The sequence below is a fragment of the Natrix helvetica genome, assembly GCF_964273705.1.
Source record: "Natrix helvetica genome assembly, chromosome: 2".
Classification (NCBI taxonomy): domain Eukaryota; kingdom Metazoa; phylum Chordata; class Lepidosauria; order Squamata; family Natricidae; genus Natrix; species Natrix helvetica.
Window position 1 is genome coordinate 181,494,840 of NC_138552.1, and position 19,248 is coordinate 181,514,087.

Consider the following 19,248-nt stretch of genomic DNA (forward strand, 5'->3'; position numbering starts at 1 on the left):
CTGGGAAAACCATAGCCTTGACTATAAGCACATTTGTTGGCAGGGTGATGTCTCTGCTTTTTCGTATGCTGTCTAGATTTGCCATAGCTCTCCTCCCCTATTCCCATACAATAGGCTTAAGATCTAAACCAGAGGTCTTCAAACCTGGCAACTTTAAGACTTGTGGACTTCTACTCCCAGAATTCTCCAGCCAGCTATGGTATGCTGGCTGGAGAATTCTGGGAGTTGCAGTTCACAGGTCTTAAAGTTGACAAGCTTGGGGACCCCTGATCTAAACGCATGAGATAGTTCTCTCCAGGGGACTAAATATTCCACATTTTTAGATCCCCTAGAAACTTGAATGAATAAAAGACCAACCCCACTTCCCTCTTAAGTGAGCCAGCCTCACTTAAGGCTTTTAGTGAAATCGCCGAATTTTGCCGGATCGGGTCCTTTGAATTTAAGAGTTTCTGGGGCCCCGTCCCAAAGGTTATGTGAAAGTCAGCCCTACCCCGCTCCTTTGAATGTAACTTCCACCGGGCGGGCTTATCCCCGCCCTGCCAGGTCGCGAAGCCTTTGCATAACTAGTGGGAAGTAAATCCTTTTCAAGCAGATGGGTTTTATTTGTGGGTCTCCTTGGCTTGCCTCCAAACGATTCGTTCCGGTATGTTCGCCGGTGGTGGAACTGCTGCTCGTCGAAACTCTGGGAAGAGAGCGAGCGAGACAGAGAGAGACAGCACAATGCAGCCGCGCACGGAGGCGTCTTCTCGCTCGGCATAAAGTGTATTTCTCAAGAAGCTACCGCGGCGAAGGTCTTCCTCTCGCGGGTGCGACCAAAACAGCAAAGCTGCTGTGGGCTTTTGCCCGAAAGCCCCTTTTCCGTCTTGTAAACGGAAAAGTGACAAGTCAACCTTGCAATCCCATAGCGGCTTAATCTTCGGCGTGGTACAAATATTAGGAAATAAATTTTCCTTGGCTGAACGGGAGCTCCTTATAGGCTGGTTGTGTTAGTTGCGAAGTCTGTCCGACCCATCGGGACCCCATGGACAATGTTCCGCCAGGCCTTCCTGTCCTCTACCATCCTCTGGAGTTCATTTAAGATCACGCTGACTGCTTTGGTGACTCCATCCAGCCACCTCATTCTCTGTCCTCCTCTTCTTCTTCTTTTGCCCTCAATCGTTCCCAGTATTAGGCTCTTCTCCAGTGAGTCCTTCCTTCTCACTAGGTGGCCAAAGTATTTGAGTTTCATCTTCAGGATCTGACCTTCTAAAGAGCAGTCAAGGTTGATCTCCTTTAGGACAGACAGGTTTAGCCGCCTTGCAGTCCAAGGGGCTCGCAGGAATCTTCCCCAGCACCATAGTTCAAAGGTCTCAATTCTTCGGCGCTCAGCCTTTCTTATGGTCCAACTTTCACTGCCATACTTTGCAACTCTCTGGTAGAGAGGAAAAAAAAATCAAGCCAGGTCACATGATTCCTGGTTAGGCCAAGATTGGGCAACTACTCAAAGTTTTGAGGACCGATGTAAAACTGTTTTCCTTAAACACAGTTCATTCTACCGATTTCAGGCAGCCCTAAAGACTCTTGAAGAAAGTCTTTCTTTCTGAGGTGTGTCTCCTCTTTTCTTCTCCCTGGTCCTAGTAGTAGCTCCTTAGGTCAACTAATTGCTTGAAATGTTTGCAGAAGTAGAGTTAAGACGTCCCCTTTTCCTTCCTCAAGCACTGAGATGTCTTGTATATAAATCTCCATCCCTTTTCGGAGGGCAGGCCTGGTATTACGAGACAATAGATCTGCATGGAAGGGGAGGTACGCAATGGAACAGGAAGCTTTTGGACAGTCAGGAGCTGCCAGAAATTATCCAGGAAAAGCCACCGGAACCCATCTATCACTGCCATGTGAAGGACAGAAGCATCCTTTCGTGATAGAGAGCCCAGTCTTTCCTATGAAATAAGACCCCGGGATTTCAATAGGAGTTTCCTTCCTACTAAATTCTAAGAATATTAGTTCCCAACTATGGGACTGAAACCTAACACTTAATTCTCACCCTACATTAAAGCCCTGCAGTACATTCCTGGCTTCCCCTGAGTCCATTGGCATTTCCTCCCAAAGAAAAGTGTTTTGTAGGATTACCGTAATAAGATTATATTCCGAGAAAGATGCAGTTATTTCAACAGTCCTGACTTGAAAATAAATTGAATTGAAATGAGGGCAACCTCTCTACAGTCCTGTGAAATATTGTATGGCTGTTCAATATACAGATGTCTGTCTGTCTGTCTGTCTGTCTGTCTGTCTGTCTGTCTGTCTGTCTGTCTATCTATCTATCTGTCTATCTATCTATCTCCATCTATCCATCCATCATCTATCTATCTATCTATCTATCTATCTATCTATCTATCTATCTATCTATCTATCTATCTATCTATCTATCTATCTATCATCTATCTATCTATCTCCATCTATCTCTGTCTGTCTGTTTGTCCAACTATCTCCAGCTATCATCTACCTATCTGCTTTCTCACTATCTAGTTATCTTGTATTATTTTTCTCCATCCCATGACTCTCTAGGTCTTGTATGTGGCTGTCTTTGTGCAAATTTCTTAAATAAGAAAAATTTGCCAGATCCTCTGGTTTTGTTACTTAAAGAACCAGATTTGTAGCTTTTCGACTTATTGTTCTAAATAAACAGAATAACACACTTAGAAGAAGAAGAAAATTATTCTGTGCTGCCTGAATCGAGGTATGGGCAATGCAGGCCAAAGGAGAAACGATTTTCATAATCTTGGGTCTTGTTATACTTTCTCTTCCTTATCTGAGTTCCAATGCGAGCTCCTTAAATTAAGATAAAACTATTTCTACCAGGTTTTTAAACGCTTCTAAGAAACGAGGAGGAACCCTGGCTCTCGGACAGGTGAGTCCAGAAGAAACGGAGACTTAAGGAACGAAGCCGGTCTCTAAGCAGAATTCTGGCCTTTAACGGAGCCACGAAGTTGGCCATATAGCTGCGTTGCTCTTTCCGTTTTAAAAGTGTAAGCATTTTCTGGTGTTTTCCCATCAAGTACCTGCCCAATTTCTGTATGGCACACGCCAGGAATCAATAGAAGTTAACAAGGCCTCCAAACATTTCCCCCCCCCCCACCCCAACCACTCTTTGTTTAATCGCCTTTACAATCCCGCAAAGAAGGAAGAATTAAAAATCTTTGAAGTCCCCTGGTTTACAAAAGGCTCAGCCAAGTAGACTTAAAATACTCCCTTCTTTTCCAAAACTGGTTTGTCGGGGAACAATCAGAGGAAGTAAAATTTATGGAGAAATTATACAGTGGATTTGTCACTTAAAATATCGTAACTGTCTCGGGGACAATCCCCCATGCTGAGGATTAATGGTCCCTCCAGACCTTTGATTCACCAGCGTCTTTTCTTTGCCCTTGACAAATTGGATTTTTAGGAATGGGAAGGTCGCCTGGGCCATTGTTGGCTGCCCCATTCAAAAAAAAAAAAAGAGCCCTTGATTATGCGCTGCGGAGTGAGGGAGGGGGAGGAGGAAAGGGGGTCGGGAAAAGCGCCATGTGACCCTGTCGCATGGAACTCGGCAGCTGCTCCGAGCGCTCAACTTCTCTCGCCGCCCCAACCGGGCGCCCTGGAGCACCGTCGTGCCAAGGGGAGAGCCCGTCGCCGTGTAGCAATTGAAAAGGCGGCGCGCACCCCCGGCCGCGTCACTCTGCGGGCGGAGAGAACACCAGGGCGGCTCAACCCCCGCCGCTGCTCTCGCTCACTCACAAGTGCGTCCAGAGTGGGACCAGCTCTCCCAGCGCCGCGGTCCTTGCCCAGAGGCAGCAATGCTAAGCAGCCGGCCCCCGCCAGCCCTCGGCATCACCGCGGAGAGCAGCATCCCGGCTGGCCTGCGCCTGGGTCCTGTGCCCGGCACCTTCAAACTGGGCAAGTACCTGTCCGATCGCAGGGAGCCGGGACCCAAGAAAAAGGTATTGCTCCCACACCTGGGCGGAAAGCACAGGGGGGAGACCCGTACGCCCAGACGGGAAAAGGGCGGAAGGGGAAGCAGATCCCTTGGGATGAAGGGGGGGGGGGAGCGCGTGAGAAACCCAATTTTTCTTCCCTCCTCCTGCCCGTGTAAGGAAAAGGGCAGGGAAGGGTTTGAGTCTCTGAGGTTTCTGGGGATGGGTACCCACTCTTTCTGACGCCATTCGGATGTTTAGATTTAAGGAGAGACCTGGCTTTGCTGTTTGCTATTTTAACCTGTCCCATACACACAAGCACACACACATTTATTGGCACGCATTACAGTTCCTTCTCCATCCCGAATGGCTTTTGACCCTCAGAATAAGTTCCCCCTCCTCTTGAGGTCTCTTCCCAAATAACCTAAAGGTGGGATTCATGATTAAGATGTCATTAAATGGTCAAGAGGTGCCGTGATAGTCGTCGGAATGGGGTGAAAGTGGCAGCAACACAATTTCGCCCGGTCTTAGCCTAGATAGGAGAGACTGTCAGAAGTGTGGACGGGTAGCTTGTTAAAGCAAAATCAGCCGTCTTGGAGCAACGACAGTTTAATGAAGCACCGGTTGTCTTATTCTAGATACTATTCCCACAGTCGTAGCACAGGCGTTCACAGGTACAGAGAGAGAGAGAGAGAAAGTTTGCAAGCTGTGGATTCATAGAATCACTTAATTTTTCACATGCTTTTGCCAAGGTCAGGTATGATGCAAAGAATAACTAGGCTCCTTTTGTCGTGGGGCTTTGGGCCATGCTGGAGAGATGCCAGCTGCACATTCCAAGCCCTTGCTGACATATTCCATTTGCTTTTTTAAATGCTAAGTTATGATAATAATCGGACAATTTTGATACTGGTGAAATATTTATTAGCAAAACGAATCCGGACGATTTCCAAAATACAGGTCTATGGGACATTAATAATATGTATGCATCCCAAACCTATAAATGGCTTCCAGAATAGAAATGGTTTTAGGGATTTGAGACTTTCTCCAGATGAATCTAAGAGGAGGCAACTTGATCCCCAAGTGCAGCGATCTGTCACAAGTCTTCGTCCCCCTCCTCTTGGATTCTGAATAGTCTTTAATTGTTTTTAAACGCCCTGCCAGACTCTTCAAATTTATTTCTCATCTGGCTCCCTCAATTGCTCCCTTTAGCATGCCTTTGTAAGAATGATGTTTATTGCGCAGCCTTTCAAACGAGGTAGCTCCTCATTCCCACTCCCCCCCCCACCATGTTCAAGCAGTTTATGAAATACAAGAGAGATTTTGGTGACTAAACCGAATCACCCATCGTTCCTCTTCCCGAACAAGTCTGACTAGATTATTCATTAATTAATTGCACTGAAGGGGATTGAGGAGATGGTGCAGAGATTTGCCTGGGTGGGTGGAAAATATTGATAGAGCATTTTGAAAGGTGGCTGCCACTAAACATTTCAAGACGTGGCAGTAGAGTCAGGGCAGAGAAAGTGAAAGGAAAAGGAAGGGCTGGGTGTCCCGTCCCCCCAACCCCCCCTCTGTTTTTTCACTTGCCAGGGGAATTTTTCTGAAGCAACACGAGGGAGAGCTGTCACTTTCTGCCTGCTGTGAGAAAATAGAGCTCATAACCCAGTTTGAAGCCTCAATTCTTGGAAGTAAGGCTAACTAAATTCAGAAGGACTTAACTTCGAGGAAAGATCATTTATGGCCACAGTAGTAGCTATATCACCTGAACACCAGCCCTTCAATTCAAGTGGATCTGGCTGCCCTTGCTTTCTCCCAGGGTGCCTAGGCAAGCCCATTCGGAGGACCTTTTAGCAGAAATAAAGGAAAACCGAAAAAAGCATTAGACTTCTCTTCCAAAGGCACTACTCCTTTCAAAGACAATCCACATTTACAACCGAGTACATAGGCGTTTCCCAGTTCTGCGCTCTAAATCCAATATCCATTACACACACGCACACATTCGTCGCACTCAATCGCCTAAACCAGATTCTGGTTTGCAGCAGTGGCTGTAGGTGGCCGATGTTTGCTCCTTCAAGGATGCGATTTTCTACACATTGACCCGACCCTAAGCCCCGACGGAATTTACTTCGGAGTGGAGACTCCTGGGGTTACTGGCAATCGTCTCCTGGCTGCAGCAGTTGGCTAAGGAGCTCAGCCCATCGATAGGTCCCTTTCCTTTGCAAACAGCAGGAATCCTTCCTAGCATCCAGAAAAGTCATTAGATCCCGTCCAGTGATTGGAATGCCGGTTTTCGAACGCGCGTCCTGCGAGGCAGCACAAGCCAGTTGCCAAGCCTCTGATTTTACAACTGACCGTCTTTCCCTGTTTTCCAGGTGAGGATGGTGAGAGGGGAGCTGGTGGACGAAGCCGGAGCCTCGGCCGTAGAATGGATCGGTTTAATCCGGGCTGCCCGACACGCGCAAGAGCAGACTCTGGAAGCGGTGGCAGATTTGCCGGGGGGACAGGTACTGGCCTCCTAGCTTGCTCCCGGTGAACTGGAGAGGCGGATAGGGGCACCGTCCGGGTCTGGAGGTGGCAAGGCTTGCCCCTCTGAGCCGCTGAGGGTCTCAGTTTCTCGTTTCTCCTTAGATTTTCTACCGGGCATTGCGAGACGTCCAGCCGGGTGAGGAGCTGACTGTGTGGTATTCCAACCCTTTGGCTGAGTGGTTTGATATCCCGGCCTCGGCGACTCCGACCCACGACGAGAAAGGTAGGCTCCTGCGAGCGAGCATCTCGGCTCGGGCAGAGTTGGGCACTGCCGGGAAGCGGTGCCGACTCTGATTGCTTCCAGTCCCTGGATATCTTGCGACTAACTTTCACGTAGGTAGAATAATGTGGTAGACTACATAGGCACTTCCGTCCCACCTAATTTTAAAGTCCTAGAGGTCTTTAATTTGGAGGAATTCAACCCTATTGAGCCCACTGGGATTACCCCCTCCCCCCAATTGCGGATCTGGATTTCCTGCAAGGGCGGGCACAGTTGCTACTCGGGCGCAGCCTCGGGAAACGACAGTGTTTTACCGTTTACCGCGCCACGTGTTCATCGCTACTGCTAAGGATGCAAAGGAGACGATAGACGATAGGAGACGATAGAAGCTGTGAAGCCTCCTAAACTCCTCACAGTTTACCTCGTAGAACCAGGAGAAGACAAGCTCCGTCGCTGCTGGTCTATGGAGATTCTCCATATTCTCTATATTCTCTATATTCTCCATATTCTCTATGGAGACCATCCAGTTCATGGTGGTCCCAAAGATGTTTTTTCCCCCAAGAGGCAACTGGACTTTCTGGTTTTTCTTTAAAGACATTTCGCTTCTCATCCAAGAAGCTTCTTTAGCGCTGACTGGTCAGGTCAGATTTGTGGATGAGAAGCGAAACGTCTTCAAAGAAAAACCAGAAAGTCCAGTTGCCTCTTGAAAAAAATAACACCTTTGGGATAGCAAGCCAAGGTCCTTGAAAGGTGGGTGAACAGTTAATAAGCCCTCATGTGCAATATTTTTAGGTTTTAAACACGAAGCCTAGAGGCCCTTTATTTGGCAGTAAATCCTACAGAGCCATCCTACAGTGGTGGGATTTCTTGATACCAAGGAATTTCCGTGCAAAGCCCTGCTGCAGAGTCCTGCTCGGTCTTATTCCGAAAAAAGGATCCCTCGGGGCTAAAGAAGGTCTTGGACTCCAAATTACCAGTGTAAAAACGGCAACTGGCAGATTTAGGTTGATCTGCAAGGAAGAAAGGGAGGAAAAGTACTGTAAGTGGGTAAAAGAGAGGATGGCGAAATAAAACGGACCTCCATGTTATTGCTTAAAATGGGCGCTAGAAAGTTTTCTTTGCCTTTTGGAGGCAGCCCCGCTCCCCGCCCCCCAGTCACCGGCTCCTACAGAGAAGCGGCACAGAACTAAGGAGGACGTGAGCCACATTTGATGATTAGAAACCAATCTTAGCTTTCTGGGGAGGGGGGGGGGCGGACGGACCTGAGAGCTGCAGTAGGTGGGGCAATGAAACCAAAGGGGCGGAGACAAGTTTCTTGTGGTTGGGGGAGGGGCTTGGAGCTTTTATTTCCCTGAACTCTTTTTTAAGCCTATTGTAGGGTTTCCTCTATATTCCTTGTTTCAAAATGACAAGAAATGGTTGGAACAAAGTCTCAGTGGTGTGAAAAAAAGGCCCTGTAATGCTTTGCTAAGTCCACAACTGCCCATTCCACCCTTCTGGAATTTATTTATTTATTTAATCTATAGGCAAGCCCCAATCTGGTAAGATTCCGCTGTCCTGTCTAGAAGTCCTGTGTTATAATTTACATGCTCCCAGTCAATGTTCTAGAATTGCAAAAGTTTCCACTGAAGACTCCACTCCTGATGTCAGGGATTGCTTTCCAAAGTTTCCGTCTAGCATTTTCAAACTTGGATGCAAATTCCACTTCTGAGTTGAAAGAATCGAAAATACACTTCAGACAGGCTACAGTTCTAAATTGTTATGGAAACAAATATCTGATTTACATATACAGGATTGTAGTGCATACTTTCTTGTACAGAAGCTATTCTAGCACATTATATTTTGATGTTCTCAATCAGCCATTGTTAAAAGACTTTCTACGTCCTCTCTTAAGAGACATTATTGCTTCGTTATTATTTTTTCCTAAGCTTTGTAACACTGGGGACACATTTTTCCTTTGGGTAATTCATCACGGTTGGTTACAGCAATTTTATGACAAAGTCCTCAACACTTTATTCTAGGATTGGATTGACTGGAGAGTAATCAAGCCAATAGCAGGTGGTTTTCTCGGCAATCATACAGGGAGCGTAAAGCTTTCACTAACTTCATAGTCTAGTTTAGAGTCCTGGGATTTCCTAGCAGTCTCCCTTCTCAATACAAACTAGGTCTCACCCTTCCTAGCTTTTTAAAATCTCAATCAAGGTCTTCCAGTTACTGCAAATAAACCATCTTGTCCAACCTTGCACGTTTTTCTTAAGCTGGCTATCCTCCTCCCTCTTCCTGGGAGAAAGTCTCATTAGAGCCATCATCATAGTTGCACTGTCCATTATTCTGATTAAAGTGTTCTACTCTTTTGAAGAGGGAGGAGGAGGAGAGGGATTTCTGTCTTGCTTTCTACTGTTAAGCCATTGGGAATGGGCAGCAGGCTCCTCTTGAGCCCCTTGGTGGTCCCTTGGACCAGAACTCCACAGTTATAATTGCCTTTGCCAGCTGGGTATGAAAGTAAGTGGTACCTGAGCTGCTCTGCAATCAGACAATCAGTTAAGGACCCCACTCTTCTCTCAGTGCAATTCTTTTCTTGGACCACTCTCACACTGAGATGGTGATTAGATCTTGGCTTCATTAAGCGAATTCTGATCTAGGCCATTGTAAACATTACAACTAATAATACAAGAGCCTTTCTAAATGTTCTTTTAATCACCCGTACTTCGCAATGAGGTTCCTGCTGTTGCCCAGAGCTACCCACAACCTCCCCGGGAACTGAGCCTTCTCTAGAGTTTTTATGTAGAGTTAATCCAATTAGAACCAAAGAGGTCTGGTTCTCAGTGAATGTGCTGCAGGGCAGCAAAACCCTTGGCAAGGAGTGAGATTCACTCCCCAGTTACTCTTCATTTATTTACTGAGCCCATTTCTCAACTTCCATCCTTGCTTCTGGATGCTGCAAATCTGAAACGCCAAACTCGGCTGCACCTCGCTTTAAATGACCTCAGGAAACCTTCAAAGGCAGCGGGGAGCGATTTTTTTTCACTCGAAGAGATTCTCATCTAGCCCTTGGGGGGAAAAGTCCCTTCGCATATAAAACGTGTCGAGAGGGAGACGAGGCAAAGCAAACGGCTTGGAAAGACGGCGGGCTTGCCGAGTAGAAGTGTTGGAACCGCTCCATTCAGCGGGTGCAGATTCTTAGGAGCAGACCGAAAGCGTGTGTGTTTCTATCTGTGCGTGTGGAGGAACCAAGAAACTTTCTGATTAGGCTTGCTACTATTTCCAAATCGTTGCTACTTGAAATTTATAGGTCGGTCACAATTTCTGGTATGTAGTCTTCCATTCCCAGCGAAGGTTACCTGTTTTCTTCCCTACTCTTTCAAAGTACATGGACAACTAAGTCGGATTGAGAGCAAACACATTTTGCACTCGAATATTAAAGAGATTATGACCCTTCCTTTTCCTCCTCTTCCCCCTCCCGCATCTTATCGTTCCGAAGGTGAGCCGCGTAGAAGCGAATTAGGAAGCCAATAAGATCTGCTGGGGAGGAAAGTCCGGAGACGGCCAGTGGGAGGGAGAAATAGGGAATTCAAACACTTAAAATTAAGTTTGTTGGGGTCTTGGTGGGATAGCAGCCCAGTTATGTTTAGGGACAAAGAAATTGTCTTTTTCCAAAAAGACAATTAGAATTTCTTTGTCCCTTAATATAACTGGGCTGCTATCCCACCAAGACTCCAACAAACTTAATTTTAAGTGTTTGAATTCCTTACAATGTGTTGGACTGGGACTCTCTTCAATTCAGATTGAAAACCCAAAGCTGTTAAGAACAGCCCATACTTAGCTTCGCTGGCCAGTCGAGTCAGCAAGCAAGAGAAAGAAAGCCCAATTTACGGAAGCAACACTTCATTAAAGCCCAGATGTTTTATAAAGTAGATGCAAGCTTTCGAGTTTTGGAGAACTCTTCATTAGACAAGTTGACAGAAGCCGTGTAAGGGATCCTGGCAGAAAATGTGAACTATGTTTGCACCAGTTTAGTGCTTAGGTAGAGTGAAGGAGAGCCTTTGCCGCCTGCAAACTGGGCGTTGGAGGTTCCCTTGCTCGGAAATATACACTCCAATCAATACATTAAAACAGTTTCTCTTGGCCTTCAAAAAAAAAGCGCGTTGTTTTGCTGGCTTTAAAGTTTTTAAGTTTTGTTTTTTCACCCCTCACCCCCCAGATCCCGTTTGCGAGATGAGGGGGGGTCATATAAATCAATCGACTGATTGATTAAATAAATGAACAAAGTTCTATGTTTTCCAGCAGAAGGGAGGCAATCTCTCCAAGTTTTTTTTAAACCATTGGGAAACTAGAACGAAGGCCCATCTCCCCCTTTAAAAACAGATTCAAATGGATGTAGGTAGCCACTAATTTAGACAGTGACATAATTTATTTGTTATTAACTAAGTTCTTTATGGGCTTAAATAACTGAAGAAGAACTGGAAAATATAGTTTGCCTCATTTTTCCCAGCGCAAAACCACCCAGCTATTATAGAAATACAACTATTCGTTTATTTGTGAGATTTGGTATTTCACCCAGCGCTTCCTTTTAGAAATATTCCTTAGAAGTCTAGAATAGAAGTCTAGGAATAGACTTCCATGTCTATTCACCCCCTTTCTCCCAACATAAGCCTATGGTCTGAAAAAAGTTGTGTCCCCACGTTGGTGGGAATGTTTATTCTTGGGTGACCAATGTAACACAGTAGTTTTTAATTCGTGTTATACTTTGACTTAAAGAGGTTTTGCAGCCCCTTCCGGATCTTTTCCCCCCCCTGCCGTTTGACAAATAGCTTTTCAGTTCCCTATCAAATGATGATGTTTAAGGTCTTCTCTTCAAATCCGAAATTTACTTTAGTGAGGTCTCCCCCACACCAGTTGATACCCGGGCTAAAAAGTCACATATATTTTGTCGACGTCCTCACTTTCTCTGAACTTAATGGGTGCTGCTGGTTAACCAGATTTAATATCGCTGTCCAGCACTCCGGCACAATTTCCTTTTTCCTCTCCACCCATAAACCACCCGACCTGAATCCAAGTTGCTTTCACCCACTTCGGGACAAGCTGAATATTTCAGGAAGGGAGCCCGAAGGCCATTGCCTTTTAAATCAGCCGATTCCTTATGCCTCATCCATCTAGGCCATTGTCTTGCCTGGTAACGAGGGGTTCATGAGCGTTAGATTGCCCTTTGTTCCCCGAGTCCGTTCCCTGACATACGCTACCTATTCTGTCCGCGTCAACAGATGGGCTGCCGGACCCGAGCGTGAAGGCGGCAGCTGCTGGTGCTGGCCGCCTCTTCGTGTCCATAAGCAGCCTCGCTGCAGCGCTCGCCTTCTTCTCCAGCTTTACTGCTCTCGCTCCGCTGTCACTTCTTGCCCTCCACCCCACCCCCCCGCCCGCAAAGGAGAAAAGTCCTCAACTGAGAAAGGTTCCCGCAAGTGAGATTCATACGTATTATCCAGTCTTTCCACTTTTTCTCAACGAAGTCAGATGTGGATTGACTGTTGCAGCCTGATTCAGATTCCCAAAGACTTGTAAATTGCTTTGATCATTGCACTGCCCTCTATACTTATTTTCTGGGAAGAAAATTGAGATAAAAATTACACAAGTGATTGAGGGATCATGCAATCCACCGTTTGGACTAAAAGAAGCAGGGACAAGGTTCTTTTAAGGCTGCAGTCTTAAGCATGACAGGCCTGCTTGTATTTACTAAGCTGTATTTCTGAGTAAGGAAACGTAGTATTTGACATCAGACAAATTAATAACAGGCATAGTATCACTGGTTAAACGCATGGTTTCTTATGAAGAATGAGACCTTAAAAGATGAACTGATTTTCGGTGGCATAAGTTGGCTCACACAAAATATATTTTCATGGGATGCCTGAAGCAAGCCAAAACTTGCAAAGAATATAAAAATATTCCTTGGCACGTCTAAGGGGCAACAAATATATAATTCAATCCGTTATATGTATACATGCATCCTTGATTTGGATAAGGGCAATTTGTGAAGAAAAGTGATGGGGGATGAAATGTGGAAAGTAACTGAGCATTACAAATATGTGTTGGAAGATAAGAGATACATGTATTGCATTGATGAATCAATTAGCACACAAATTGTTTTTTTTTTCCTTTAATAAAAATCCAACTATTTCCTCACTAATTTTATGAATAATAATCTATATAATCTGTCTATAAAGGGTCTTTGTCCAAGAATGGCTATGATAAAGCACAACAGAATGACTTGGGAGGTTGAAGAGTTTTGCTGTTGTTTTATGAATGTTAACATTTTAAACATAGGATTTCATGTATTTGTTTGTGTAAATATTGCCTACTTATCCTGGCTAGACACAGAAAGCTCTTGTTGCCAAAGATAACATATGCGTCATTGGAAGATGTGGCTATGGAAACCCCTGATATTGAAAAAGACATCATTAGCCTTTCCAGAATAGGTGAAGAGGGATAATTCAGGCATCTCACTTTGTAACAAGATACAATTTGTCTATCTGTAGCTCTGCTAGTGGTTGTTGTTGTTCATAAAGAGTAGGGAGAAGAAATGAAGAGGAGTAAAATTAGAAGGAAGTGGCATTTACAAAGAATAACCTATCAAACAATATTCAAAAATTGTCCATAAAATCTAAAAGTTGCAATTATATAGAGTCAGCAGTATACCTGATATGCATAAGAACTAATTAACATATGCAGAGAGGCAAACTCATTTTGGCAAAAGGCAAGAGATATTACTTAAATAGGATTATTTATTTTATAAAAGATTTTGTATTTTATTACTGACTCAACTTAAATTCAAGATAGCTGATTATGACATCCTTGTCTGCCCAGTTAATCAGATACCAAAGGTATTCAGGACAAGAACTTAATTCTGCAGTTGTAATCCAGGGGAAGATGGCTTTTAGATAAGAGGAAAGCGATCTGGCTTCTCCAATAGCTGCACATTATGTGCCTGCATCTTCCAGAACTTGTACTATGGCTTGGGCTGGTCAGTTCAGATTTTTGTATGCCAGACAGATTGAGTGCTTCATGTTAAACCAGATAAGGTAGTACATCATTAATGATGTGAGATGCTGAAATCTATAAATAGATCAGAGCAGGGCTAGGAGTTTTAATAAAATAATTAAGGGGAATTATCAATGAGCATACAGAATCTTCCAAAATATTAGAGTTGCAATATGAATAGGGTCTCTTTTGAAACTGACAAACAGGATTTGGAGGACACCAAACCTTGCCAAAAAAAAGTTGGTTCAGTGCTTTTCCTTCTAGAGATGAGTGATGTATGCCATAATCATTAAATGATTCATGCATATATTAATTCTTTTACCTTCAGAATTACTCTAAATTTGATCAAACCGGGCAACGCTCCTTTGTGTTGTCTTTTCAATTTCTAGTATAATAATATTTTTTTAAACTGTAGAACCAACATAAAAGTTTACTCTTGACCTTCAGTGTTAAAAAAAGAGGCAGTCTTAAAATAAATCAATTAAAATCAAGCCCTATTAACTTAAGGTTTAGAAACAATAGCGAATAATCATTATATATTATATATGTAAACAACAGCTGTTTATCCCAAGTTTTTGGAAAAGAATCAATAGGTGGATTAAAAATCTAGTCTAAACATCTGGCTGACTGTGAGACTAACCATAATGTATTGAACTTGTGTCTCTAGAAACTGCAGAGGTATATTAATTAAAATATTTCAAAATTAAAGTGTGATAATTGCTTAGAAATAAGAAACGGAGAAGTCATAAAATATGTCAGGTTGGACTTTATAGAAATTGCTCTCATTTTATAATGGGAAAAGGAGAAAAGAATCATCTGCAATATCCAGAACTACTACAGGTTGATACTTACTCTACTCTGCTAGCAAACGTGCTTTAAGGCAACTCCCCCCCCCCCCCCAATAACCCTGTTTATCAACCTAATGGAGACTAAAGTAATACATCAGTACAGTGTGAACCAAGGCATGGCAATTCAGAAATTGTTGGGAAATTATTTGGACTCATGCAAGTGGGAGCCCAAAGGAACAACTAATTGGGGAACTACAAATTAGGCAACTACTAGTGGACAGCAGTTACACCGGCCTCTCCTTCAACAGATTTCCCCCAACCGCCCCCTATCGCTTCCCTCCCCATCCCATCTTCAAATCCTTAAATCTTTTGTCAAGTTGCGCTTGGTCCATTTCGGCTGGTGGTAACCGCTCTCCCGGTTTGTTTTTCCTTGCTAGGCGAGGAGCGCTACATTTGCTGGTACTGCTGGCGGACCTACAAGTACCCCAACAGCCTCAAGGCCCACGTCCACTTCCACTGCGTGCTGAACCACGGCCGCGGCTTCGCAGGAGCACCGGACCACCACCGGCCCGGAGATCTCCTCGGTACGGCTCTGAAACCAGCTGCCGCGCCGCCTCCGAGGCCCCCTTGCCCGGCCGCTTTCCGAGACGCCGTCAAGCGGGAATCGACCGGCTCGCCGTCCTTAGCCAAAGCGGGCGGCAGCGGGCGCAAAGGCGCCAAGGCCGAGCAGGAGCGAGCCTTGGATATGAGCGTGGGCTCGGGACGGGGCCCGGGACAGTTTTGGGGTCTGCTGGGCAGCACCTCCGGAGGCAGCAACGGCTTGTCTTTCTATCCCGGAGTGAGGTCGGCCTTCAAGCCCACCGGCCTGGCGAAAGAAGACTCGGGCGCTTTTCGGGAAGAGGGTAAAGGCGGCGGCTTCAGCAAGGCTTTGGGGAGCCTTAAGCCCGGCCGCGTGTGCGGCCAAGCCGGCGGCTCCCGCCACCCGCCTCCGCCTCCACACACCAAATGCCACCCGCCGCCCGGCCCGCCTCCCTCTTCTTCTTCCGCAGCGGGGCTGGCTTATTCCGGCGCCGTCCGGGGCTTCCCCTTCCTGGCGCCCTTCGAGGAAAACTCCGCCTTCAAGCACGTGGAGCGCGGCTTCTCGGCCAACCTTTCTCCCCCCTCCGGTCGCTACCCGCGCTTGGCGGGCGGCGCCGGGCTCCACTTGGAGCGCTTCGCCGCCTTGCCGCCCTTCGAAGGCCTGGCGCCCTACTCGCCCTCCGGGGACTGCCCGCTCCCGCCTCTCCTGCCTTCCTTCGCCGTCTACAACGGCGAGCTGCTCTACAGCGCCCCCTGCTACCCGCTCAACCTCCACTTCGGCAACTTCCTCAAGTACCCGGAGACGGCGCCCTATTTCGGCGGGGCCGCCGCGGCGGGCCTCCATCCGGCCGAGCTGGGCTCGTTAGCCGGCGTCGACCGCGAGGTGGCTCTGCACACGCACCAGTTCTCGGAGATCGCGGCGGCCGAGAAGAGCCGCGGCCGCTTGGAGAGCTTGCCGGCCGCTGCGGCCGCGGGCCCCGCCGGCGGCAAACCCAAGACGGGCCACCTGTGCCTGTACTGCGGCAAGCTCTACTCGCGCAAGTACGGCCTGAAGATCCACATGCGGACTCACACCGGCTACAAGCCGCTCAAGTGCAAGGTCTGCCTGCGGCCTTTTGGCGACCCCAGCAACCTCAACAAGCACATCCGCCTGCACGCCGAAGGCAACACCCCCTATCGCTGTGAGTTCTGCGGCAAGGTCCTAGTCAGGCGCCGAGACCTGGAAAGGCACGTCAAGTCCCGGCACCCGGGCCAGAGCTTGCCCAAGGGCGGCGCTGAGGAGCTCCAGGAGCCAAAGACGGACAACGAGAGCGACGTCGACGTCTGCTTCACGGACGATCAGAGCGATCAGGACACCGGCAGCAGCGGCGGGGGCTGCCGGGCCAAAGAGCAGCAATAAAAATAAACCGAACCGGGGCCGGGACGGTGGGTGGAGGGCGGGTGGGACGCCACACGGGGGTGACCAAAGCTGCTAGCCTCCTCGGAATGAACTCTCTGCTTCCGTCCTCTTGCTCGGAGGCGCTGCTGAATATAATGCCCCATTCAATCAGGACTAGAAAAAGGGGAAGTTGTTCGCCCAGCTCTTTAAATTCAGGGCTTTACTAAGCTCTGCCCTTAAGAAATACCAGGTGGGCATCTGCTTTTCCCGGTACTTCCCCTGCCGGTGGGGCTTCAGTCAGCCTCAGCCAAAAGTGGATAATGACAAAAAGTTTGCAGAGCTGACCAAAACTTCTGAAGGACCAGGGACTTCAGAGGTTTTGTTTTCAAGATGGAACCCGATTTTCTAAATTCTTTGCAGGATTGATCAGTAAGTGGGTTGGGATTGCAGAACAAGCTCTGCTAAAAAAATCTGATAGGTGAGTTTGTGATTCAGTGTGTTGTGCCAATAGCCGTGCTTTATCAACTGATGATAGTGCCAAGAGATTCAGGTTGTCTTTGCAAGCAAATTTCACTTAGGTTATAGCCTTAAAAAATCCTACTGAGCTGTGGACTGATTTCTGAGTATATGTGTTTCTCTGGTTTCTCTGGCGAAATATCCAACTCTTTCACATGTCACAATGGACTGGATACTTCTTAGGCCATCTTGCAATCATCTTTGTGGCCTGACTTCATTAGTGTTTTTTAGTGGCAGAAAAATGTTTGGGTGCCATTGTAAATCACTAGTGAGGAAAAGAATGTGGTTTCCACACTAGCAAACTTTATCCAGCCAGCTCTTTTATTAGTTTGAAGAGAGTTTACATTGCTACATGAAAGTCTACAGTCACTTGTCACTCTACAGAGAGCTGTTTGGATTATCACACTCATATAATTTTAGGACCAGGCGTTTGGCTGAGCTCTAAGCATATTTAATGAAATCTTAAAAGTTTTGCTTGGAGTAGTCTCATTCCAGCAGTAGACCCCCAAGTCTGTTATGACTCTCGTGGTATTATTATTGAACACACTACCAATTCCTCAACAATACTTTGTGGGCTGCTGGTTCCTTTCCCTGGTTTGATTTAGCCTACCATGGCTTCACCTCACTGAAATGAGCAAGCAGGGAAAGGGGTGTTGGTGTGAAACTGGGTGAATGAACTCAGGGTGAAAATACCTGCAGTCCTAAGTACTATTTGGAAAGTGACATTAAAGCAAAAAAGATAATAAGGAGTCTGGAGGCTAAACCATATGACGAATAATTGAGGGAATTAAGTATATCTATCCTAACAAAGATAAGGCTTAGGGGAGGCACTAGAGCAGTCTTTCAGTATTTGAGAAGCACAGAGAAGGAGGGGTTGACTTAGTCTCTAAAGTACCTATCAAAAGGACAAAGGAGTAACCTATGGAAGATCATTAAGGAGAGAACTAAAGAGAAATTTCCTGACACTTAAAACTATCTGTGGGACAACTTGCCTCCAGAAGTTGTGGGTGCTTCATCACTGGAGCTTTTCAAGAAGAGACTGGATGGTCATTTGTCCAGAATGGTGTAGGGTCTCCTGCTTAAGCAAGGGGCTGGACTAGAAGACCTCCAAAGTTCTTTTCAACCCTATTATTCTATATTCTAAGAATCTTTTTCTGAAGGAAGAAACAGCTCCAAATGCCATTACTTGCAGAATATTAGTTCAATACACTGGGAATCTTGGAACAGCCAATCTGTTTCTTTCCATAACATTTTTAAAATGTGCCTTTTTTGTGGGGTATTTGGGAGATTGCCTGCAGATAAGGAGTTAGCTTTCCCCCCCATATTTGTTCTGGCCAGCACTAAGATATATATTTTGATGGGAAATCTGCACTTAAAAATGGTATAATCTTTATTCAATATCAAAAACATTGCTTGCTGCAATAGCCCTTTTCTACCTAAAACACACTTTACACAACAACTTCAATCTCATTTACAGGCCAATATGTGTGGATTTACTTCTGATCGAACATTTTTTATGACCCCCGCAGGGAGGGTAAAGGATAGGATGTCAGTAGCCTGGCCTACTCTCTGATTATAATTTATTTATAACACAATACTGTAACATTTGTAAAATAAATACATGAAAGCATGACCCCTCAAGCACGCTCTATATCATTTTCAAGAAAATCCTTTTTTTGAATTTTGTAGACAACGTGGTGTATGCTTTATAATGAATGGTGTACAGTGGAAAGTATTTTGGTCTCAGTTACAGGTTGACATTTTTAAGACAATAAAGTTATTGGCGAACTATTGTTTAACTTTTCTTAGATTTTTCAGTCTTTTTGTGGAGGGGGTGTAAAAAGGCATTTGAAACTTTTCAGTACAATATAGCATCAACAGAAGTTTCATTAAAAACATGCATTTGATTCATATTAAGTCTTAATCATTTCTTTCATATGAAGGAAACCCAATTGCTGCCTTCACATAACACCCTGACCAAGTTAAATAACAATCTAGCAATTTCATTTGCAAAACACATTAACGTTTTTTGGGGTGTGTGTGGGTGTTAATCTTCCTTAGTTTATTTCTGGATTATCTACTATGCCCACCCCACCGATTTTATTCGTTTATGCTTGAATAGATCGAGCTAACTGAAATAAAATGGGTTAATTCATTAGGCAGATTATAGTAAGTGACTTGTTTCAAGGAAGCCAAAAATAATGTTTCGGGAATTGGAATGGAAACATCATAGGTGGATCAAGACTTCTACAAAATTGTACTGAAGGCACGTCAATGATGTCAGGTGTG

At 45.6% G+C, this 19,248-nt stretch overlaps 1 protein-coding gene across 1 annotated transcript; it reads left to right on the forward strand.

Annotated features, from left to right (window-relative positions):
- Positions 1 to 3,809: 3,809 nt before the first annotated feature.
- On the forward strand, positions 3,810 to 16,464 carry PRDM13 (PR/SET domain 13; the record flags this gene model as incomplete). The annotated part of the gene is made up of 4 exons (XM_081942464.1): positions 3,810 to 3,953; positions 6,296 to 6,427; positions 6,552 to 6,672; positions 14,924 to 16,464. 4 exons carry the CDS (start codon positions 3,810 to 3,812, stop codon positions 16,462 to 16,464), a joined length of 1,938 nt encoding a protein of 645 aa, XP_081798590.1.
- Between the last annotated feature and the right edge of the window lie 2,784 nt (positions 16,465 to 19,248).